Raw genomic sequence first — 16,766 nt, 5'->3', positions numbered from 1 at the left:
TCTGATAGAGGACAGGACCCCACTTAGCCCTTTGGAGAGACAGAGGGAGAGTCTGCCAGCACACACCCAGCGCTATATATATACAGGGATAACCTTATATAAGTGTTAATCCCTTATAGCTGCTGTTAATCTAGTTATTTGCTGCCAAAATGCCCCCCCTTCTCTTTTTTACCCTGAATCAGATGCAGTACTGCAGGGGAGAATCAGGGAGCCGTCCTTCCAGCGGAGCTGTGAGGGAATAATGGCGCCAGTGTGCTGAGGAGATAGGCCCCGCCCCTTCACGACGTCCTTAACTCCCGCTTTTTTGTGTAAAATGGCAGGGGAAAAAATACATCCATATAGCCCTGGAGCTATATGTGATGTATTCCTTTTGCCAGCTAAGGTATATGTGTGTTATATTGCGTCTCAGGGCGCTCCCCCCCAGCGCCCTGCACCCTCAGTGACCGGAGTGTGAAGTGTGCGGAGAGTAATGGCGCACAGCTGCGGTGCTGTGCGCTACCTTAGTCTTGAAGACAGGATGTCTTCTGCCGCCGCTTTCACCGGACCTTCGTCTCTTCTGGCTCTGTAAGGGGGACGGCGGCGCGGCTCCGGTGACCCATCCAGGCTGAACCTGTGATCGTCCCTCTGGAGCTAACGTCCAGTAGCCTAAGAAGCCCAATCCACTCTGCACTCAGGTGAGTTCGCTTCTTCTCCCCTTAGTCCCACGATGCAGTGAGCCTGTTGCCAGCAGGACTCACTGAAAATAAAAAAACCTAACTAAACTTTTATTCTAAGCAGCTCTGGAGAGCTACCTAGTTTGCACCCTTCTCGGCCGGGCACAAAAATCTAACTGGCTTGGAGGAGGGTCATAGGGGGAGGAGCCAGTGCACACCACCTGATATCTCTAACTTTTGTTTTGTGCCCTGTCTCCTGCGGAGCCGCTATTCCCCATGGTCCTTACGGAGTCCCAGCATCCACTTAGGACGTTAGAGAAAAAAGATTAAAAAAAACCCACCACATACTACAGGACGCTGGCGAGATATTCAGGTTTGATGTGCAGCGCATCAAACCAGTCGTCTCACATAACCACAGGAGCAAACATGTTGATCATAGACACTAAGCGATTTAGGCAATATATTGTTCTGATTGAACGGCATATCGCTCAGTGTGTACCCAGTTTAAGTATATCTCACCCTGTATCATTTAACATTTTTAAAGGTCATGTACTATGGAAGTGTGCCATTATTTGCTAATCATGGACAGCAGCGTTGGTTATATAGTGTCCGAGATCGCGGCAAACCTACCCTTCTGCTGTTCTCCCATCGTGCCAAATGGTATTGGGCGGGGAATGAGAGAGGGTGGTACCATCCTTCAGCTGGAAGGCCGAGACATGAGGTATCTAGCACTATGGCAGCGTAAAAGATTCCCTGATGCAGAAGTGCAGCACAGTAAATTACTTTAAACATATCCACTTTGTTTCCCTTTCCCTTTTATGAGTGGATCATATGTTGGATTGGTGTTTAAAGTAATTTACTGCGCAACATTTTTGTATCAGGGACTCTAACACCACACTATCATCTCTCTACCTTCCAGCTGAAGACTGTACCACCCTCTCTCATTCCACATCAAATACCATTTGGCATGATGGGAGAACAACAGAAGTAGGTTTATCATGATCTCAGCCTCTATATAACCAATGCTACTATTCACGATTACCATATAATTTTATATGGTTTATTCAAGTACACTGAGACACTGGTTCCTCGAGCCTCTATCTGGAAACTATCACCCAAACAAATGTTAATTCAGCATATGACTAATACCCCTATCACATTCCAATGCTAAGTCGCACCCAGAAATTGGAAACAGGTCCTTTCCGGGTGCAACCCGCATTCGACCCTTACACACTGGCTTCCCGACCCGGCGATATGCCAGAACGGGTTGCCATTGGGGGCAGAGGCGGCGCTGGGAGACAAGATAATCTCCACTGCACCTCTGCCTATACTGTGAACAGATCCCGGGTCGCAACGACACACATTCACACTGCACCTGCCCCAGTAATAACCCGGGAATCACCCTTCTTCCCGGGTTGAATTACCAGGTCAGACGACCCAGGAATTCGTCAGTGACCCCTTTCACACCGCACATCGACCCGGCAATATACCGGGGTTATTTGTGCGGTGTGAAAGGGGTATAACATATTGGTGGCCAAATGATTCAAATCCTTTATACGCACTTACAATTTGGGGTTTTTATAAGTAAGATTTTTATATAGTTGTACATATTTACCAAAGCCATTCTTTCACTTTGATGACCCAATAGACATATAGGGGGTTGTTAGAATGTCTGCATTAATTTCTGCCCCTTAAAAACGTGTGCATCTGTAACAGCACTAGTGCCCTCCCTGCCAATGTTAATACAGGACCCAGAAGCGGACATTAAAAAAAAAACAAATATATGTTACCTGAATTGACACTCCAAAATTGTTACCATCTTCTATCCTTGGAATTAGGAGCTGAACCCACATTTTTACCTGACAGAAAAATAAGGAAAAACCTTTGAAAAAAAAAACGTTTTACACTTTGAAGAAAAGCAGATGAAAATGTATCCTAAAGGCGCAACCAAATGCAAAACTTCTTTCTGAAGGAGAAAAACAAAAAAGGCTCAGCACAGTGACCATGGGAGCACTTCACAGCCAATCAGCAGGGCACAGCAGTAATAAGGTGTGCAACCACAGGGAATGATCTTCACCACCTGCTGCTTATATACAAGATAAGCTATTCCTGGACAGCATTGAAAGGGGGGGGGGCTGTTACACTGCAAATTAATTGGCCCATCACTAGTAAATGCAGGGGATTGTTCTTGCTGTATCTGAAGATACAATTACTTATCACTGTACCCTAGTCTAGAGTTTCCCAAACTTTTCTGAATCACGGCACCCTAGAGTATCATAATTTTTTCATGGCACCTCTAGGCCAAAATTTTCATACTGAGAAAAGTGTGCCACGGCATACAGTTTGGGAGCCACTGCCATCGTCAATACAGTAGTTAACAGATGATTTACAGATTATCAAACATCCTGTTGCTCTGCTTCTTTAGTATGACATAATAAACCGGTTTATTGGCAATATGCAGATTGTTGGAAATGAACAACTGAACAAAAACTGAATAAGGCAAATAAAAAAAAAAATAGAGCTTGGACACTGTCCATTCACTAGTTTTCATTCAACAATTAACATACTCACCGTGTTGCATTTCTCGATGAGTAACCTAATCTCAGGCTTCACTTTTTCTATGATTTCAACAAGAGGAGCATTACTCTTCAGCATCCCATTGGGCATTACAAAAACTTTGGTGCCTAAGTAGGTGTAAAAGAAAAGAAAACTAAAACACCCACAAATGCATGGATATAACATGGTCACCACTTCTATTGTTTGGACAAACCATAGAATAGTAATTTTAAAAGTGGTATAGCATCATATAAAAATACATAACTTTGAATATCCTTTATTTTCTGTTTTTACTAATAGAAATCACTCCAATTTAACTGGAGTCAACATGAACAGTCTGAAGCCCACTGATGCAAAGATTTTTTTTGGAAGGTGGGCAAACAATGCTTGTAAAAAAAAATAAATATATATATATATATATATATATTATATATATATATATATATATATATATATAATATTCCACATCCCAAAGACTCACAATTCAACCGCTAAAGAAAACCATATCCAAACAAGCCTGATGCAACGCACAGCTCCAGGATCACTGTTCCATTAGGTCACACACAAAAGGTCCACATCCCTTCTGGATATCAGAGTAAGGGGGCAGCACAACTTGTACAGGAGACTCCTTTTAAAAGTCCACATAATGCTGATGCTCTCTATGCACTGGGACTGAAATTTGGCAAACAAACATCACCTGGCTGATCTGGGAGGTGCCGTGATCCTTCCACTGGACTGCCAGAAATGGTCAGCAGACAACACATTCCATTTCCAGTGAACCGGGCAGATGCACAGCTATGCGGCTATCCCCACCTCCCATTGCAACACCAGCATCAGAACAGCAGCATAATGCACCACATTTGCCTCAATTCCTATGTGAAGTAAATGTAGATACCACTCACTTTAAAAGTCTGAACAGTCCCTAAACTTGCACAACACATCGTTGAGCACACCATTAAATAGCTAAAGGTCCTAAAAAATAATTAGTTTGGCTACAGGAAGAAAAACAACAAATTTTTACAAATGATTGTAATCACAAACTTAATCTAATCTGTGTCAAATTCACACAAAGTGGCAATTATATCCTACCATTGGTCTGTAATTCGCAGGCAGCTGACCAATGATGTGATGCCATACCATCTGTACACAGGAATGATAAAGCCATGTGACTGCAAGGCATGTAGTGTTAACCTCCAGAATAAATATGACTAGCATTGCTCCTTGCTGCTCTCTCCCCAGTTACTGTCAGCAGTGCACGGTACAGACAATATTAATGTTTCTGTATGACACCCCATTGAAGAGGTTATAATTGTTTACCTGGAAAGTTATCTCCATCCTCCAATTTTCTCTTTTTAAGATTAGGCTGTTAAAAGAGGAAAGTGTGTAGATAGTGAAGATCTAATGTAAAATCATGTACATCAAAAAATAAAAACACATGAATAAATCAATTGCATTCATTTTATAATTCATCCATTCTGAGCTATGTTTTACATAATAAACATGTTACAAGCTGAAACACTTTGCGAGACAACATAACTAAACACCATAAATAATTTATTCTGATTTTTTTCATTCAAAGTTTAATGTATCCTCTGCCCTAGAAATGACCAGCTGAGCAGAGCAGGATTCCTCCAACTATCTACAAGTGTAGAACTCTTTTTTGAACACTGGTCTGGAGAATTCTGAAGTGGAAGGTTGACAGTCCCATTAGATGCCCTACATGGCTAAGCAGCTCAAACAATGTTAACGTCCCCACCTCTCCAGTTATGAAAGCAGTAAGGACATAAAGAAAAAAGTCAATGATCTCACTATCTCTGCAATTAAACTGTTCTGTGGTAAAGCAGTTTGGCAGGCTATATATCACTGCAGTAGTCTTCATCGCAGCAAACCACATCTGTTCTACATAAAGGAAAACCCACTTACAGCATCCAGTACATCATGACTGTTTGTCAGAATTATTGGATCTGGCACTGGCAAGTTCATTTCAGAATGAATTTGGGTGAGATCTTGAACATTCAACATGGGTTCCTGTAGGACATAAACCATAAGAGATCAGGCAAGAGGACTGCGACACCTTAAGTATTTCCTTCACAATAATGCACACAAGGTAATAATGTAAAAGTAGCACAGGAATTTCCTAGTAATTAAACAGCCTCTCTTTCACCATGATGGCTGCAGACTGAAAATGTACATTTGTACTTGAAAGCCATATAGGAGCATTACAGATTGACAATGTTTTCAAGTAGCCGAGATCCTAGCTGTACGTGGAAAGTTCTAGTATCTAACACTATCTGAATATCAGCCTAATACACTACATTTATGTATTACCTTAAGAAAGCCATCCAGTTCCAGTAACTTCTTTGGGAAAAAACTCGCAACAAGGTCTTCAGCCTTTAAAATAGAATCAAATAGAATATTTATTGCACTTTATGTGGAACCTTTGTATTTTGTTACATACATTTTGACGTTTTATGTATGCTGTTACAACAAATAGTAAAAAATACTGCCCCTGGTGACTGGTCTTGTGTCCCACTGTGAGCTGCCACTGTGCCCGCAACTCCCTCCCACTCCTAGTACTCCAGTCGCTGGGTGGAGTTACTCAAAATGACAACTCCATCATGACATCATGTTAGGATTCCAGCGCTGTTATTAAGACAGGACTGGATGCCATAGAGAGCAGACTCAGCAGAGCAGTGAGTGCGGGGGCAGTGGCTGGGGGGTAGATAGGAGGCACATGGTCTGCTATGGTTGTAAGGGGCATTAATGTATGCGTCAAAGTAAGGGGGGGGCACATTTTTTTTATGTCTGCACTGGGTACCATTTTGGGAAATTTTTAAGTGAGGTACTTGAAAGCTTGATCTGTTTTGTCCATGGCTTTGACAAAGTTTTTCATCAGGCCCAGTGTGTGTGGGGGGGGGGGGGGGGGGGGTCACAAAATCTTGCTTGATTCAACAAGTGGCAAGTCTCTGATGGCACAGTGGGAATTATTAGTGCTGGCACAAATGGAAATATTGCTTGGCTTTAGTTATCTTTTAGGATTTTTTGAAGGCTAAATCAAAGTGTATAGGTCTAGTGGAGGAAGTCAGCTTATGGGCTGAACCACTATTTATATGAACGAAGGCCATAAATGTGACTTTATGTTTTAGGCTGCATTCTCCTACCTACCTGCTCACATTCAAAATGGACACTTTAAACGTTTTGGCTACTTCTCCAACCAACACAAACTATACATATTATGGAAAGGACCATGTCTAATAGGACAACAATTTTGGGCCCAGGCAGGTTGGTTTCTCCAATGATAGCAAATGTGTTCTCATGGAAACTGGTTTTGCCTCCACTACTGTATATGTTGCCAATAGGTGTCCTTTAATACTGACCACAGTTCACATATGCAATTGGTTTCAATTTAGTGGCTGATTTGCAAAAAGAGTCTCTTTATTGTAAGAGTTTCAGGCTTTATTTTTATGGTCTATAAAGAACCTTTATTAAACATCAAGGGGAGTATTCAATTGTTTGAAAAGTCAGTTGGGTGTCTTTTTTCCTATCTAATAGACAGGAAAAACAGACACCCAACTGACTTTTAAAACAATTGAATTCCCCCCAAAGTATCTGTTTAGACAGCTAGTGAAACTAGGGAAAATGACAGTTGCAGACCATAACAAATGTATTTCCATATAATGTAAGAGACCATTTTATTTGTACTACCTCAGTTGTGATCCGTTCTCGGAAACAGTCAACCTGGGAAGGAGTGGAAAAAAACAAAAACAAAAAAAAAATTAAACTATTAGTTTGGTAACATCCAGCATCTGCACCCATTCCCCTTTCAATAACATCAGGTCTTTTACATCAGTTGTTCTTTAGCATTAAAAATCAAAATCACGTTTGCTGCACACCTCTATATGGTTTTCTATTTTTAAGATCAAGTAAAAAAAATAAAAAATACAAAATTTTGTTTAACCACATTGGTATTTTAAGGTCGACCCCTAAACAGTCGACCTGGCTTTTTTTTTTTAGAAAAAAGAAGAAAAAGATATTAACCTTTCCATACTTTACCATCCACGTGGACTACGATTGGGAATAGTAACCTGTGCATTCAAGGGGACGCAGTACACTAATTGGGGGTCCTGTTCATGTTACGGAAAAAATTACACCAAACAGTTCAAAAATCCATGTCGACCTTTTCATGTGTCAACCAACAGTGGTCGACCTTAACATTGTCAACCATTCATACCAGAACCGTTAAGATTTGGGTGGGTTATATTGTTTCTGTGCAGGGTAAATACTGCCTGCTTTATTTTTACACTGCAATTTAGATTTTAGTTTAAACACACCACACCCAAATCTAAAGGGCCCCATACAGTACCGCGACATGTCCATCTGACATGTCGCGGGCGATCACCCCCGGCAGCCTCCCGGGGGGCAGGATCGCCCAAGATACATCATATGCTGTCCTTTTGCATACAATGTATCTTGGGCGATCCCAGCCATGCCTGCGGGGTCGGACCAGATTGAATGTGCAGCACCATTCAGTCTGGAGGATCCGATCCTTACGGGAATGCGCATCGGATCGGAAAAGCCTCCAAAATGCCCGATTTCATCCGATCAGGCTGAAAGCCCGAAATCGGATGAAATCGGGCATTATCGTCCTAGTGTATGGGGCCCTCAACTCTGCACGTTATATCTGCACCCTCTGCAGTGCACATGGTTTTGCCCATTAGCTAACAAATTTGCTGCTGGGATCAGAATTAGGCCCAAAGAACCAGCAGGTAAAGGATTAAAAGAATTGGACTTTGTCCATGTGGATAGACACGAGTCATTATGGGTAAATCTATGGTTATCTCGAGAATAGTATAGGATCAAAAATAAAGGCTGAACTCGATGGACAACTTGTCTTTTTTTCAACCTCATTAACTATGTTACTATGTAACGGGGAAAGGATACATTTTTGACTGGGGAGAGCGTTGTAGGTGTTAAAACCGATAACTTCATTTTTGGTGGTTGAATTTTAAGAAGCAGTGGTACATTCAAGAGAAGATAGCCAACAAGGGAGGGGAAGAGTAACTGTTTGTCCAAAGCAACTCAATGGGGATGATTCAACTGCTTACCCCGTGGCACAACAGAGCAATACGATTGGTGCTCTGTTTAGGCGTGATGACATTTCAGCTCGCTGCTTCCTGAGCTGAAAAGTGCCCTGTTTGTCCACGGAAAAAAGGCTTTTTCACACTTTAGGCAGCATTTTAGCCGGGTTTTGCAAGGCTATATATACCCAATGCTCAACAACTGGATTGCTCCAACAGTCATCCAATACTTGGTTCCGGTATGAATGGTCGACAGTCATTAGGTCGACCACTATTGGTCGACATTGACACATGGTCGACACGAAAAGGTCGACACATGAAAGGGTCGACAGGAGGTTTTTTTTTCCTTCTTTTTTTGGTGTCGTTTTTTTGCGTAAAGTAACTGGGAACCCCAATTAGTGCACCGCTTCGCTCGCCATGCTTCGGGCATGGTGCCTTCGCTCCGCTACCGATTCGCTCGGCACAGATTACCGTTCCAATCGTAGTCCACATGGATCGTAAAGTATGGAAAAGTTCCCCAAAAGAAAAAAAAGTTAAACTCACGTCGACCTTCTCATGTGTCGACCATGTGTCCATGTCGACCATCTGAATGGATACCCCAATACTTTGGGCGCCCAAGAAGAACAGAATTAAGGTGAGAATTTGACATTGCTATTCCAAAAATAGTGATATTCTCCTTTATCTGTTAATCAGCTGCAGATTACAGTTTAATAATTATAGATAACTGAACAGCATTGACAAAATAATAAGAATTTACTTACCGATAATAAGAATTTACTTACCGATAATTCTATTTCTCGGAGTCCGTAGTGGATGCTGGGGTTCCTGAAAGGACCATGGGGAATAGCGGCTCCGCAGGAGACAGGGCACAAAAGTAAAGCTTTTACAGGTCAGGTGGTGTGTACTGGCCCCTCCCCCTATGACCCTCCTCCAGACTCCAGTTAGGTACTGTGCCCGGACGAGCGTACACAATAAGGGAGGATTTTGAATCCCGGGTAAGACTCATACCAGCCACACCAATCACACCGTACAACTTGTGATCTAAACCCAGTTAACAGTATGATAACAGAGGAGCCTCTGAAAGATGGCTTCCTAAACAATAACCCGAATTAGTTAACAATAACTATGTACAAGTATTGCAGATAATCCGCACTTGGGATGGGCGCCCAGCATCCACTACGGACTCCGAGAAATAGAATTATCGGTAAGTAAATTCTTATTTTCTCTATCGTCCTAAGTGGATGCTGGGGTTCCTGAAAGGACCATGGGGATTATACCAAAGCTCCCAAACGGGCGGGAGAGTGCGGATGACTCTGCAGCACCGAATGAGAGAACTCCAGGTCCTCCTTTGCCAGGGTATCAAATTTGTAAAAATTTACAAACGTGTTCTCCCCTGACCACGTAGCTGCTCGGCAGAGTTGTAATGCCGAGACCCCTCGGGCAGCCGCCCAAGATGAGCCCACCTTCCTTGCGGAATGGGCCTTAACAGATTTAGGCTGTGGCAGGCCTGCCACAGAATGTACAAGTTGAATTTTGTTACAAATCCAACGAGCAATCGACTGCTTAGAAGCAGGTGCACCCAACTTGTTGGGTGCATACAGTATAAACAGCGAGTCAGATTTTCTGACTCCAGCCGTCCTTTAAATGTATATTTTTAAGGCTCTGACAACGTCCAACAACTTGGAGTCCTTCAAGTCGTCTGTAGCCGCAGGCACTACAATAGGCTGGTTCAGGTGAAACGCTGATACCACCTTAGGGAGAAAATGCGGACGCGTCCGCAGCTCTGCCCTATGTCGAATGGAAAATTAAATAAGGGCTTTTATAAAACAAAGCCGCCAGTTCAGATACTCTCCCGGCCGAAGCCAGGGCCAGTAACATAGTCACTTTCCATGTGAGATATTTCAAATCCACATTCTTTAGTGGTTCAAACCAATTGGATTTGAGGAAATCTAAAACTACATTTAGATCCCACGGTGCCACCTTAGGCACCACAGGAGGCTGTATATGCAGTACTCCTTTGATAAAAATCTGGACCTCAGGGACTGAGGCCAATTCTTTTTGGAAGAATATTGATAGGGCCGAAATTTGAACCTTAATAGATCCCAATTTGAGACCCATAGACAATCCTGATTGCAGGAAATGTAGGAAAACGACCCAGTTGAAATTCCTCCATCGGAGCACTCCGCTGCTCGCACCACGCAACATATTTTCGCCAAATACGGCGATAATGCTTCGCGGTGACTTCCTTCCTTGCCTTTATCAAGGTAGGAATGACTTCTTCTGGAATGCCTTTTCCTTTTAGGATCTGGCATTCAAACGCCATGCCGTCAAACGCAGCCGCGGTAAGTCTTGAAAAAGACAAGGACCCTGCTGAAGCAGGTCCCTTCTCAGAAGTAGAGGCCACGGATCGTCCGTGACCATCTCTTGAAGTTCCGGGTACCAAGTCCTTCTTGGCCAATCCGGAGCCACTAGTCTTACTCCTCTTTGCCGTATAATCCTCAATACCTTTGGTATGAGAGGCAGAGGAGGAAACACATATACGGACTGGTACACCCAAGGTGTTACCAACGCGTCCACAGCTATTGCCTGCGGATCTCTTGACCTGGCGCAATAACTGTCCAGTGTCTTGTTGAGGCGAGACGCCATCATGTCCACCATTGGTTTTACCCAACGGTTTAATAGCATGTGGAAAACTTCTGGATGAAGTACCCACTCTCCCGGGTGAAGGTCGTGTCTGCTGAGGAAGTCTGCTTCCCAGTTGTCCACACCCGGGATGAATACTGCTGACAGTGCTATCACGTGATTCTCCGCCCAGCGAAGGATCCTGGCAGCTTCTGCCATTCTGTTTCTTGTGCCGCCCTGTCTGTTTACATGGGCGACTGCCGTGATGTTGTCCGACTGGATCAACACCGGTCTTCCTTGAAGCAGAGGTTCCGCCTGGCTTAGAGCATTGTAGATTGCTCTTAGTTCCAGAATGCTTATGTGAAGAGACTTTTTCAGGCTCGACCACACTCCCTGGAAATTTCTTCCCTGTGTGACTGCTCCCCAGCCTCTCAGGCTGGCATCCGTGGTCACCAGGATCCAATCCTGCATGCCGAATCTGCGGCCCTCCAATAGATGAGCCTCCTGCAACCACCACAGAAGGGATACCCTTGTCCTCGGCGACAGGGTTATCCGCAGGTGCATCCGAAGATGCGACCCTGACCATTTGTCCAACAGATCCCTTTGCATGGAATCTGCCGAAAGGGATTGCTTCGTAAGAAGCTACCATTTTTTCCCAGGACTCTTGTGCATTGATGTACAGACACCTTTCCTGGTTTTAGGAGGTTCCTGACCAGGTCAGATAACTCCTTGGCTTTTTCTTCGGGAAGAAAAACCTTTTTCTGAACTGTGTCCAGAATCATCCCCAGGAACAGCAGACGAGTTGTCGGCATTAATTGGGATTTTGGAATATTCAGAATCCATCCGTGCTGCTTTAGCACCTCTTGAGATAGTGCTAAACCCATCTCTAGCTGTTCTCTGGACCTTGCCCTTATTAGGAGATCGTCCAAGTATGGGATAATTAATACGCCTTTTCTTCGAAGAAGAAATATTATCTCGGCCATTACCTTTGTAAAGACCCGAGGTGCCGTGGACAAACCAAACGGCAGCGTCTGAAACTGATAGTGACAGTTTTGTACAACGAACCTGAGGTACCCCTGGTGTGAGGGGTAATTGGAACGTGGAGATACGCATCCTTGATGTCCAAGGATACCATAAAGTCCCCTTCTTCCAGGTTCGCTATCACTGCTCTGAGTGACTCCATCTTGAACTTGAACTTCTTTATGTACAGGTTCAAGGACTTCAGATTTAGAATAGGCCTTACCGAGCCATCCGGCTTCGGTACCACAAAAAGAGTGGAATAATACCCCTTCCCTTGTTGTAGAAGAGGTACCTTGACTATCACCTGCTGAGAATACAGCTTGTGAATGGCTTCCAAAACCGTCTCCCTTTCTGAGGGGGACGTTGGTAAAGCCGACTTCAGGAAACGGCGAGGTGGCTCTGTCTCTAATTTCAACCTGTACCCCTGAGATATTATCTGCAGGATCCAGGGATTTACCTGCGAGTGAGCCCACTGCGCGCTGTAATTTTTGAGACGACCGCCTACCGCCCCCAAGTCCGCTTGCGAAGCCCCAGCGTCATGCTGAGGCTTTTGTAGAAGCCGGGGAGGGCTTCTGTTCCTGGGAAGGAGCTGCCTGTTGCTGTCTCTTCCCTCGTCCTCTGCCTCGTGGCAGATATGAATAGCCCTTTGCTCTCTTATTTTTAAAGGAACGAAAAGGCTGCGGTTGAAAAGTCGGTGCCTTTTTCTGTTGGGGAGTGACTTGAGGTAGAAAGGTGGATTTCCCGGCCGTAGCCGTGGCCACCAAATCCGATAGACCGACCCCAAATAACTCCTCTACGCATCGCCTGTCCACTGTCGTGTCCATAAAGCTCTTCTGGCCGAAATGGACATAGCACTTACCCGTGATGCCAGTGTGCAGATATCTCTCTGTGCATCACGCATATAAAGAAATGCATCCTTTATTTGTTCTAACGACAGTAAAATATTGTCCCCGTCCAGGGTATCAATATTTTCGATCAGGGACTCTGACCAAACTACCCCAGCACTGCACATCCAGGCAGTCGCAATATCTGGTCGTAGTATAACACCTGCATGTGTGTATATACCTTTTTGGATATTTTCCATCCTCCTATCTGATGGATCTTTAAGTGCGGCCGTCTCAGGAGAGGGTAACGCCACTTGTTTTGATAAGCGTGTTAGCGCTTTGTCCACCCTAGGAGGTGTTTCCCAGCGCTCCCTAACCTCTGGCGGGAAAGGGTATAAAGCCAATAACTTCTTTGAAATTAGCAGTTTTTTATCGGGGCACCCCACGCTTCATCACACACGTCATTTAATTCTTCTGATTCGGTAAAAACTACTGGTAGTTTTTTCACACCCCACATAATACCCTGTTTAGTGGTACCTGTAGTATCAGCTAAATGTAACATCTCCTTTATTGCCAAAATCATATAACGTGTGGCCCTACTGGAAAATACGGTTGATTCGTCACCTTCACCACCGGAATCAGTGCCTGTGTCTGGGTCTGTGTCGACCGACTGAGGCAAGGGGCGTTTTACAGCCCCTGACGGTGTTTGAGGCGCCTGGACAGGCACTAATTGAGTGTCCGGCCGCCTCATGTCGGCAAACGACTGCTTAAGCGAGTTGACGCTATCCCGTAATTCCACAAATAAAGGCATCCATTCTGGTGTCGACCCCCTAGGAGGTGACATCCTCATATTTGGCAATTGCTCCGCCTCCACACCAATAACGTCCTCATACATGTCGACACACACGTACCGACACACAGCAGACACACAGGGAATGCTCTATACGAAGACAGGACCCACTAGCCCTTTGGGGAGACAGAGGGAGAGTCTGCCAGCACACACCAAAAAGCGCTATATATGACAGGGATAGCCTTATGATTAAGTGCTCCCTTATAGCTGCTTTTATATTGATATATTGCCATTTATTTTGCCCCCCCTCTCTGTTATACCCTGTTTCTGTAGTGCAGTGCAGGGGAGAGACCTGGGAGCCTTCCTGACCAGCGGAGCTGTGACAGAAAATGGCGCCGTGTGCTGAGGAGATAGGCCCCGCCCCTTTTCCGGCGGGCTCGTCTCCCGCTATTTAGTACATTTAGGCAGGGGTAAATATCTCCATATAGCCTCTGGGGCTATATGTGAGGTATTTTTAGCCTTTTTAAAGGTTTTCATTTGCCTCCCAGGGCGCCCCCCTCCCAGCGCCCTGCACCCTCAGTGACTGCCGTGTGAAGTGTGCTGAGAGGAAAATGGCGCACAGCTGCAGTGCTGTGCGCTACCTTAAGAAGACTGCAGGAGTCTTCAGCCGCCGATTCTGGACCTCTTCTTGCTTCAGCATCTGTGAGGGGGCCGGCGGCGTGGCTCCGGTGACCATCCAGGCTGTACCTGTGATCGTCCCTCTGGAGCTTCATGTCCAGTAGCCAAGAAGCCAATCCATCCTGCACGCAGGTGAGTTCACTTCTTCTCCCCTCTGTCCCTCGTTGCAGTGAACCTGTTGCCAGCAGGAATCACTGTAAAATAAAAAAACCTAAGCTAAACTCTCTAAGCAGCTCTTTATGAGAGCCACCTAGAATTGCACCCTTCTCGGCCGGGCACAAAAATCTAACTGGAGTCTGGAGGAGGGTCATAGGGGGAGGGGCCAGTACACACCACCTGACCTGTAAAAGCTTTACTTTTGTGCCCTGTCTCCTGCGGAGCCGCTATTCCCCATGGTCCTTTCAGGAACCCCAGCATCCACTTAGGACGATAGAGAAAATTCTATTTCTCGGAGTCCGTAGTGGATGCTGGGGTTCCTGAAAGGACCATGGGGAATAGCGGCTCCGCAGGAGACAGGGCACAAAAAGTAAAGCTTTTCCAGATCAGGTGGTGTGCACTGGCTCCTCCCCCTATGACCCTCCTCCAGACTCCAGTTAGGTACTGTGCCCGGACGAGCGTACACAATAAGGGAGGATTTTGAATCCCGGGTAAGACTCATACCAGCCACACCAATCACACCGTACAACTTGTGATCTAAACCCAGTTAACAGTATGATAACAAAAGGAGCCTCTGAAAGACGGCTTCCTACAACAATAACCCGATTTTTGTAACAATAACTATGTACAAGTATTGCAGAATAATCCGCACTTGGGATGGGCGCCCAGCATCCACTACGGACTCCGAGAAATAGAATTATCGGTAAGTAAATTCTTATTTTCTCTATCGTCCTAGTGGATGCTGGGGTTCCTGAAAGGACCATGGGGATTATACCAAAGCTCCCAAACGGGCGGGAGAGTGCGGATGACTCTGCAGCACCGAATGAGAGAACTCCAGGTCCTCTTTTGCCAGGGTATCAAATTTGTAAAATTTTACAAACGTGTTCTCCCCCGACCACGTAGCTGCTCGGCAGAGTTGTAATGCCGAGACCCCTCGGGCAGCCGCCCAAGATGAGCCCACCTTCCTTGTGGAATGGGCATTTACATATTTTTTGCTGTGGCAAGCCTGCCACAGAATGTGCAAGCTGAATTGTACTACAAATCCAACGAGCAATAGTCTGCTTAGAAGCAGGAGCACCCAGCTTGTTGGGTGCATACAGGATAAACAGCAAGTCAGATTTCCTGACTCCAGCCGACCTGGAAACTATATTTTCAGGGCCCTGACAACATCCAGCAACTTGGAGTCCTCCAAGTCCCTAGTAGCCGCAGGCACCACAATAAGCTGGTTCAGGTGAAACGCTGACACCACCTTAGGGAGAAACTGGGGACGAGTCCACAGCTTTGCTCTGTCCGAATGGACAATCAGATATGGCTTTGTGAGATAAAGCCGCCAATTCTGACACTCGTCTGGCCGAGGCCAGGACCAACAGCATGGTCACTTTCCATGTGAGATATATCAAATCCACAGATTTGAGTTGTTTAAAACAATGTGATTTTAGGAATCCCAAACTACGTTGAGATCGCCCAGTGCCACTGGAGACATCAAAAAGGGGTTGTATATGCAGTACTCCCTTAACAACTTCTGGACTTCAGGAACTGAAGCCAATTTCTTTCTGGAAGAAAATCGACCGGTCGAAATTTGAACCTTAATGGACCCAAATTTGAGACCCATATACACTCCTGCTTGCAGGAATGTAGGAATTAACCTAGTTGAAATTCTTCCGTGGAGCCTTCCTGGCCTCACACCATGGAACATCCGGCGTTCACCCGCCCTGGCGTCAACGCAGCTGCGGTAAGTCATGGAACAGACATGATTCTTGCTGAATCAAGATCCTTTCTAGTATCTCTTGAAGTTCCGGGTACCAAGTTCTTCTTGGCCCAAACCGGAACCACGAGTATAGTTCTTACTCCTCTCCTTCCTATCATTCTCCATACACTGGGTATGAAAGGCAGAGGAGGGAACACATACACCGACTGGTACACCCACGGTGTTACCAGAGCGTCCCAGCTATTGCATGAGGGTCTCTAGACCTGGCGCTTCATGTGGGACGCCATCATAACCACCTTTGGTCTTTCCCAACGGTTTACAAACATGTGGAAACTTCCAGATGAAGTTCCCACTTTTCCGGGTGGAATTCATTTATGCTGAGGAAATCTTCCTAGTTGTCCACTCCCGGAATGAACACTGCTGACAGTGTTATCACATGATCTTTCGCCCAGCGAAGAATCCTTGCTGTCATTGCCCTCCTGCTTCTTGTGCCGCCCCGTCTGTTTACGTGGGCGACTGCCATGATGATGTCCTACTGGATCAGCACCGGTTGACTTTGAAGCAGAGGTCTTCCTAGGCTCAGAGCATCGTAAATTGCCCTTAGCTCCAGTATATTCATGTGGAGAGAAATCTCCAGACTTGACCACACTTCCTTGGAAATTTCTTCCTTGTGTGACTGTT

General features: G+C 45.2%; 1 protein-coding gene across 1 annotated transcript in view; it reads right to left on the bottom strand.

The window, feature by feature from the left end:
* The window catches only part of PSME3 (proteasome activator subunit 3), a 51,723-nt gene that overhangs the window by 18,134 nt on the left and 16,823 nt on the right, over window positions 1-16,766 (bottom strand). The window contains exons 2-7 of the mRNA XM_063960058.1: window positions 6,915-6,947; window positions 5,538-5,600; window positions 5,133-5,237; window positions 4,527-4,572; window positions 3,225-3,337; window positions 2,444-2,512 (exon numbers count right to left, since the gene is read on the bottom strand). Of these exons, the coding sequence (XP_063816128.1) occupies window positions 2,444-2,512; window positions 3,225-3,337; window positions 4,527-4,572; window positions 5,133-5,237; window positions 5,538-5,600; window positions 6,915-6,947 (429 nt within the window). The remainder of the gene's footprint in view (window positions 1-2,443; window positions 2,513-3,224; window positions 3,338-4,526; window positions 4,573-5,132; window positions 5,238-5,537; window positions 5,601-6,914; window positions 6,948-16,766) is intronic.

Source organism: Pseudophryne corroboree, chromosome 3 (assembly GCF_028390025.1).
Source record: "Pseudophryne corroboree isolate aPseCor3 chromosome 3, aPseCor3.hap2, whole genome shotgun sequence".
In the NCBI taxonomy this organism is placed as follows: domain Eukaryota; kingdom Metazoa; phylum Chordata; class Amphibia; order Anura; family Myobatrachidae; genus Pseudophryne; species Pseudophryne corroboree.
This window is presented reverse-complemented; position numbering and strand designations above follow the sequence as displayed.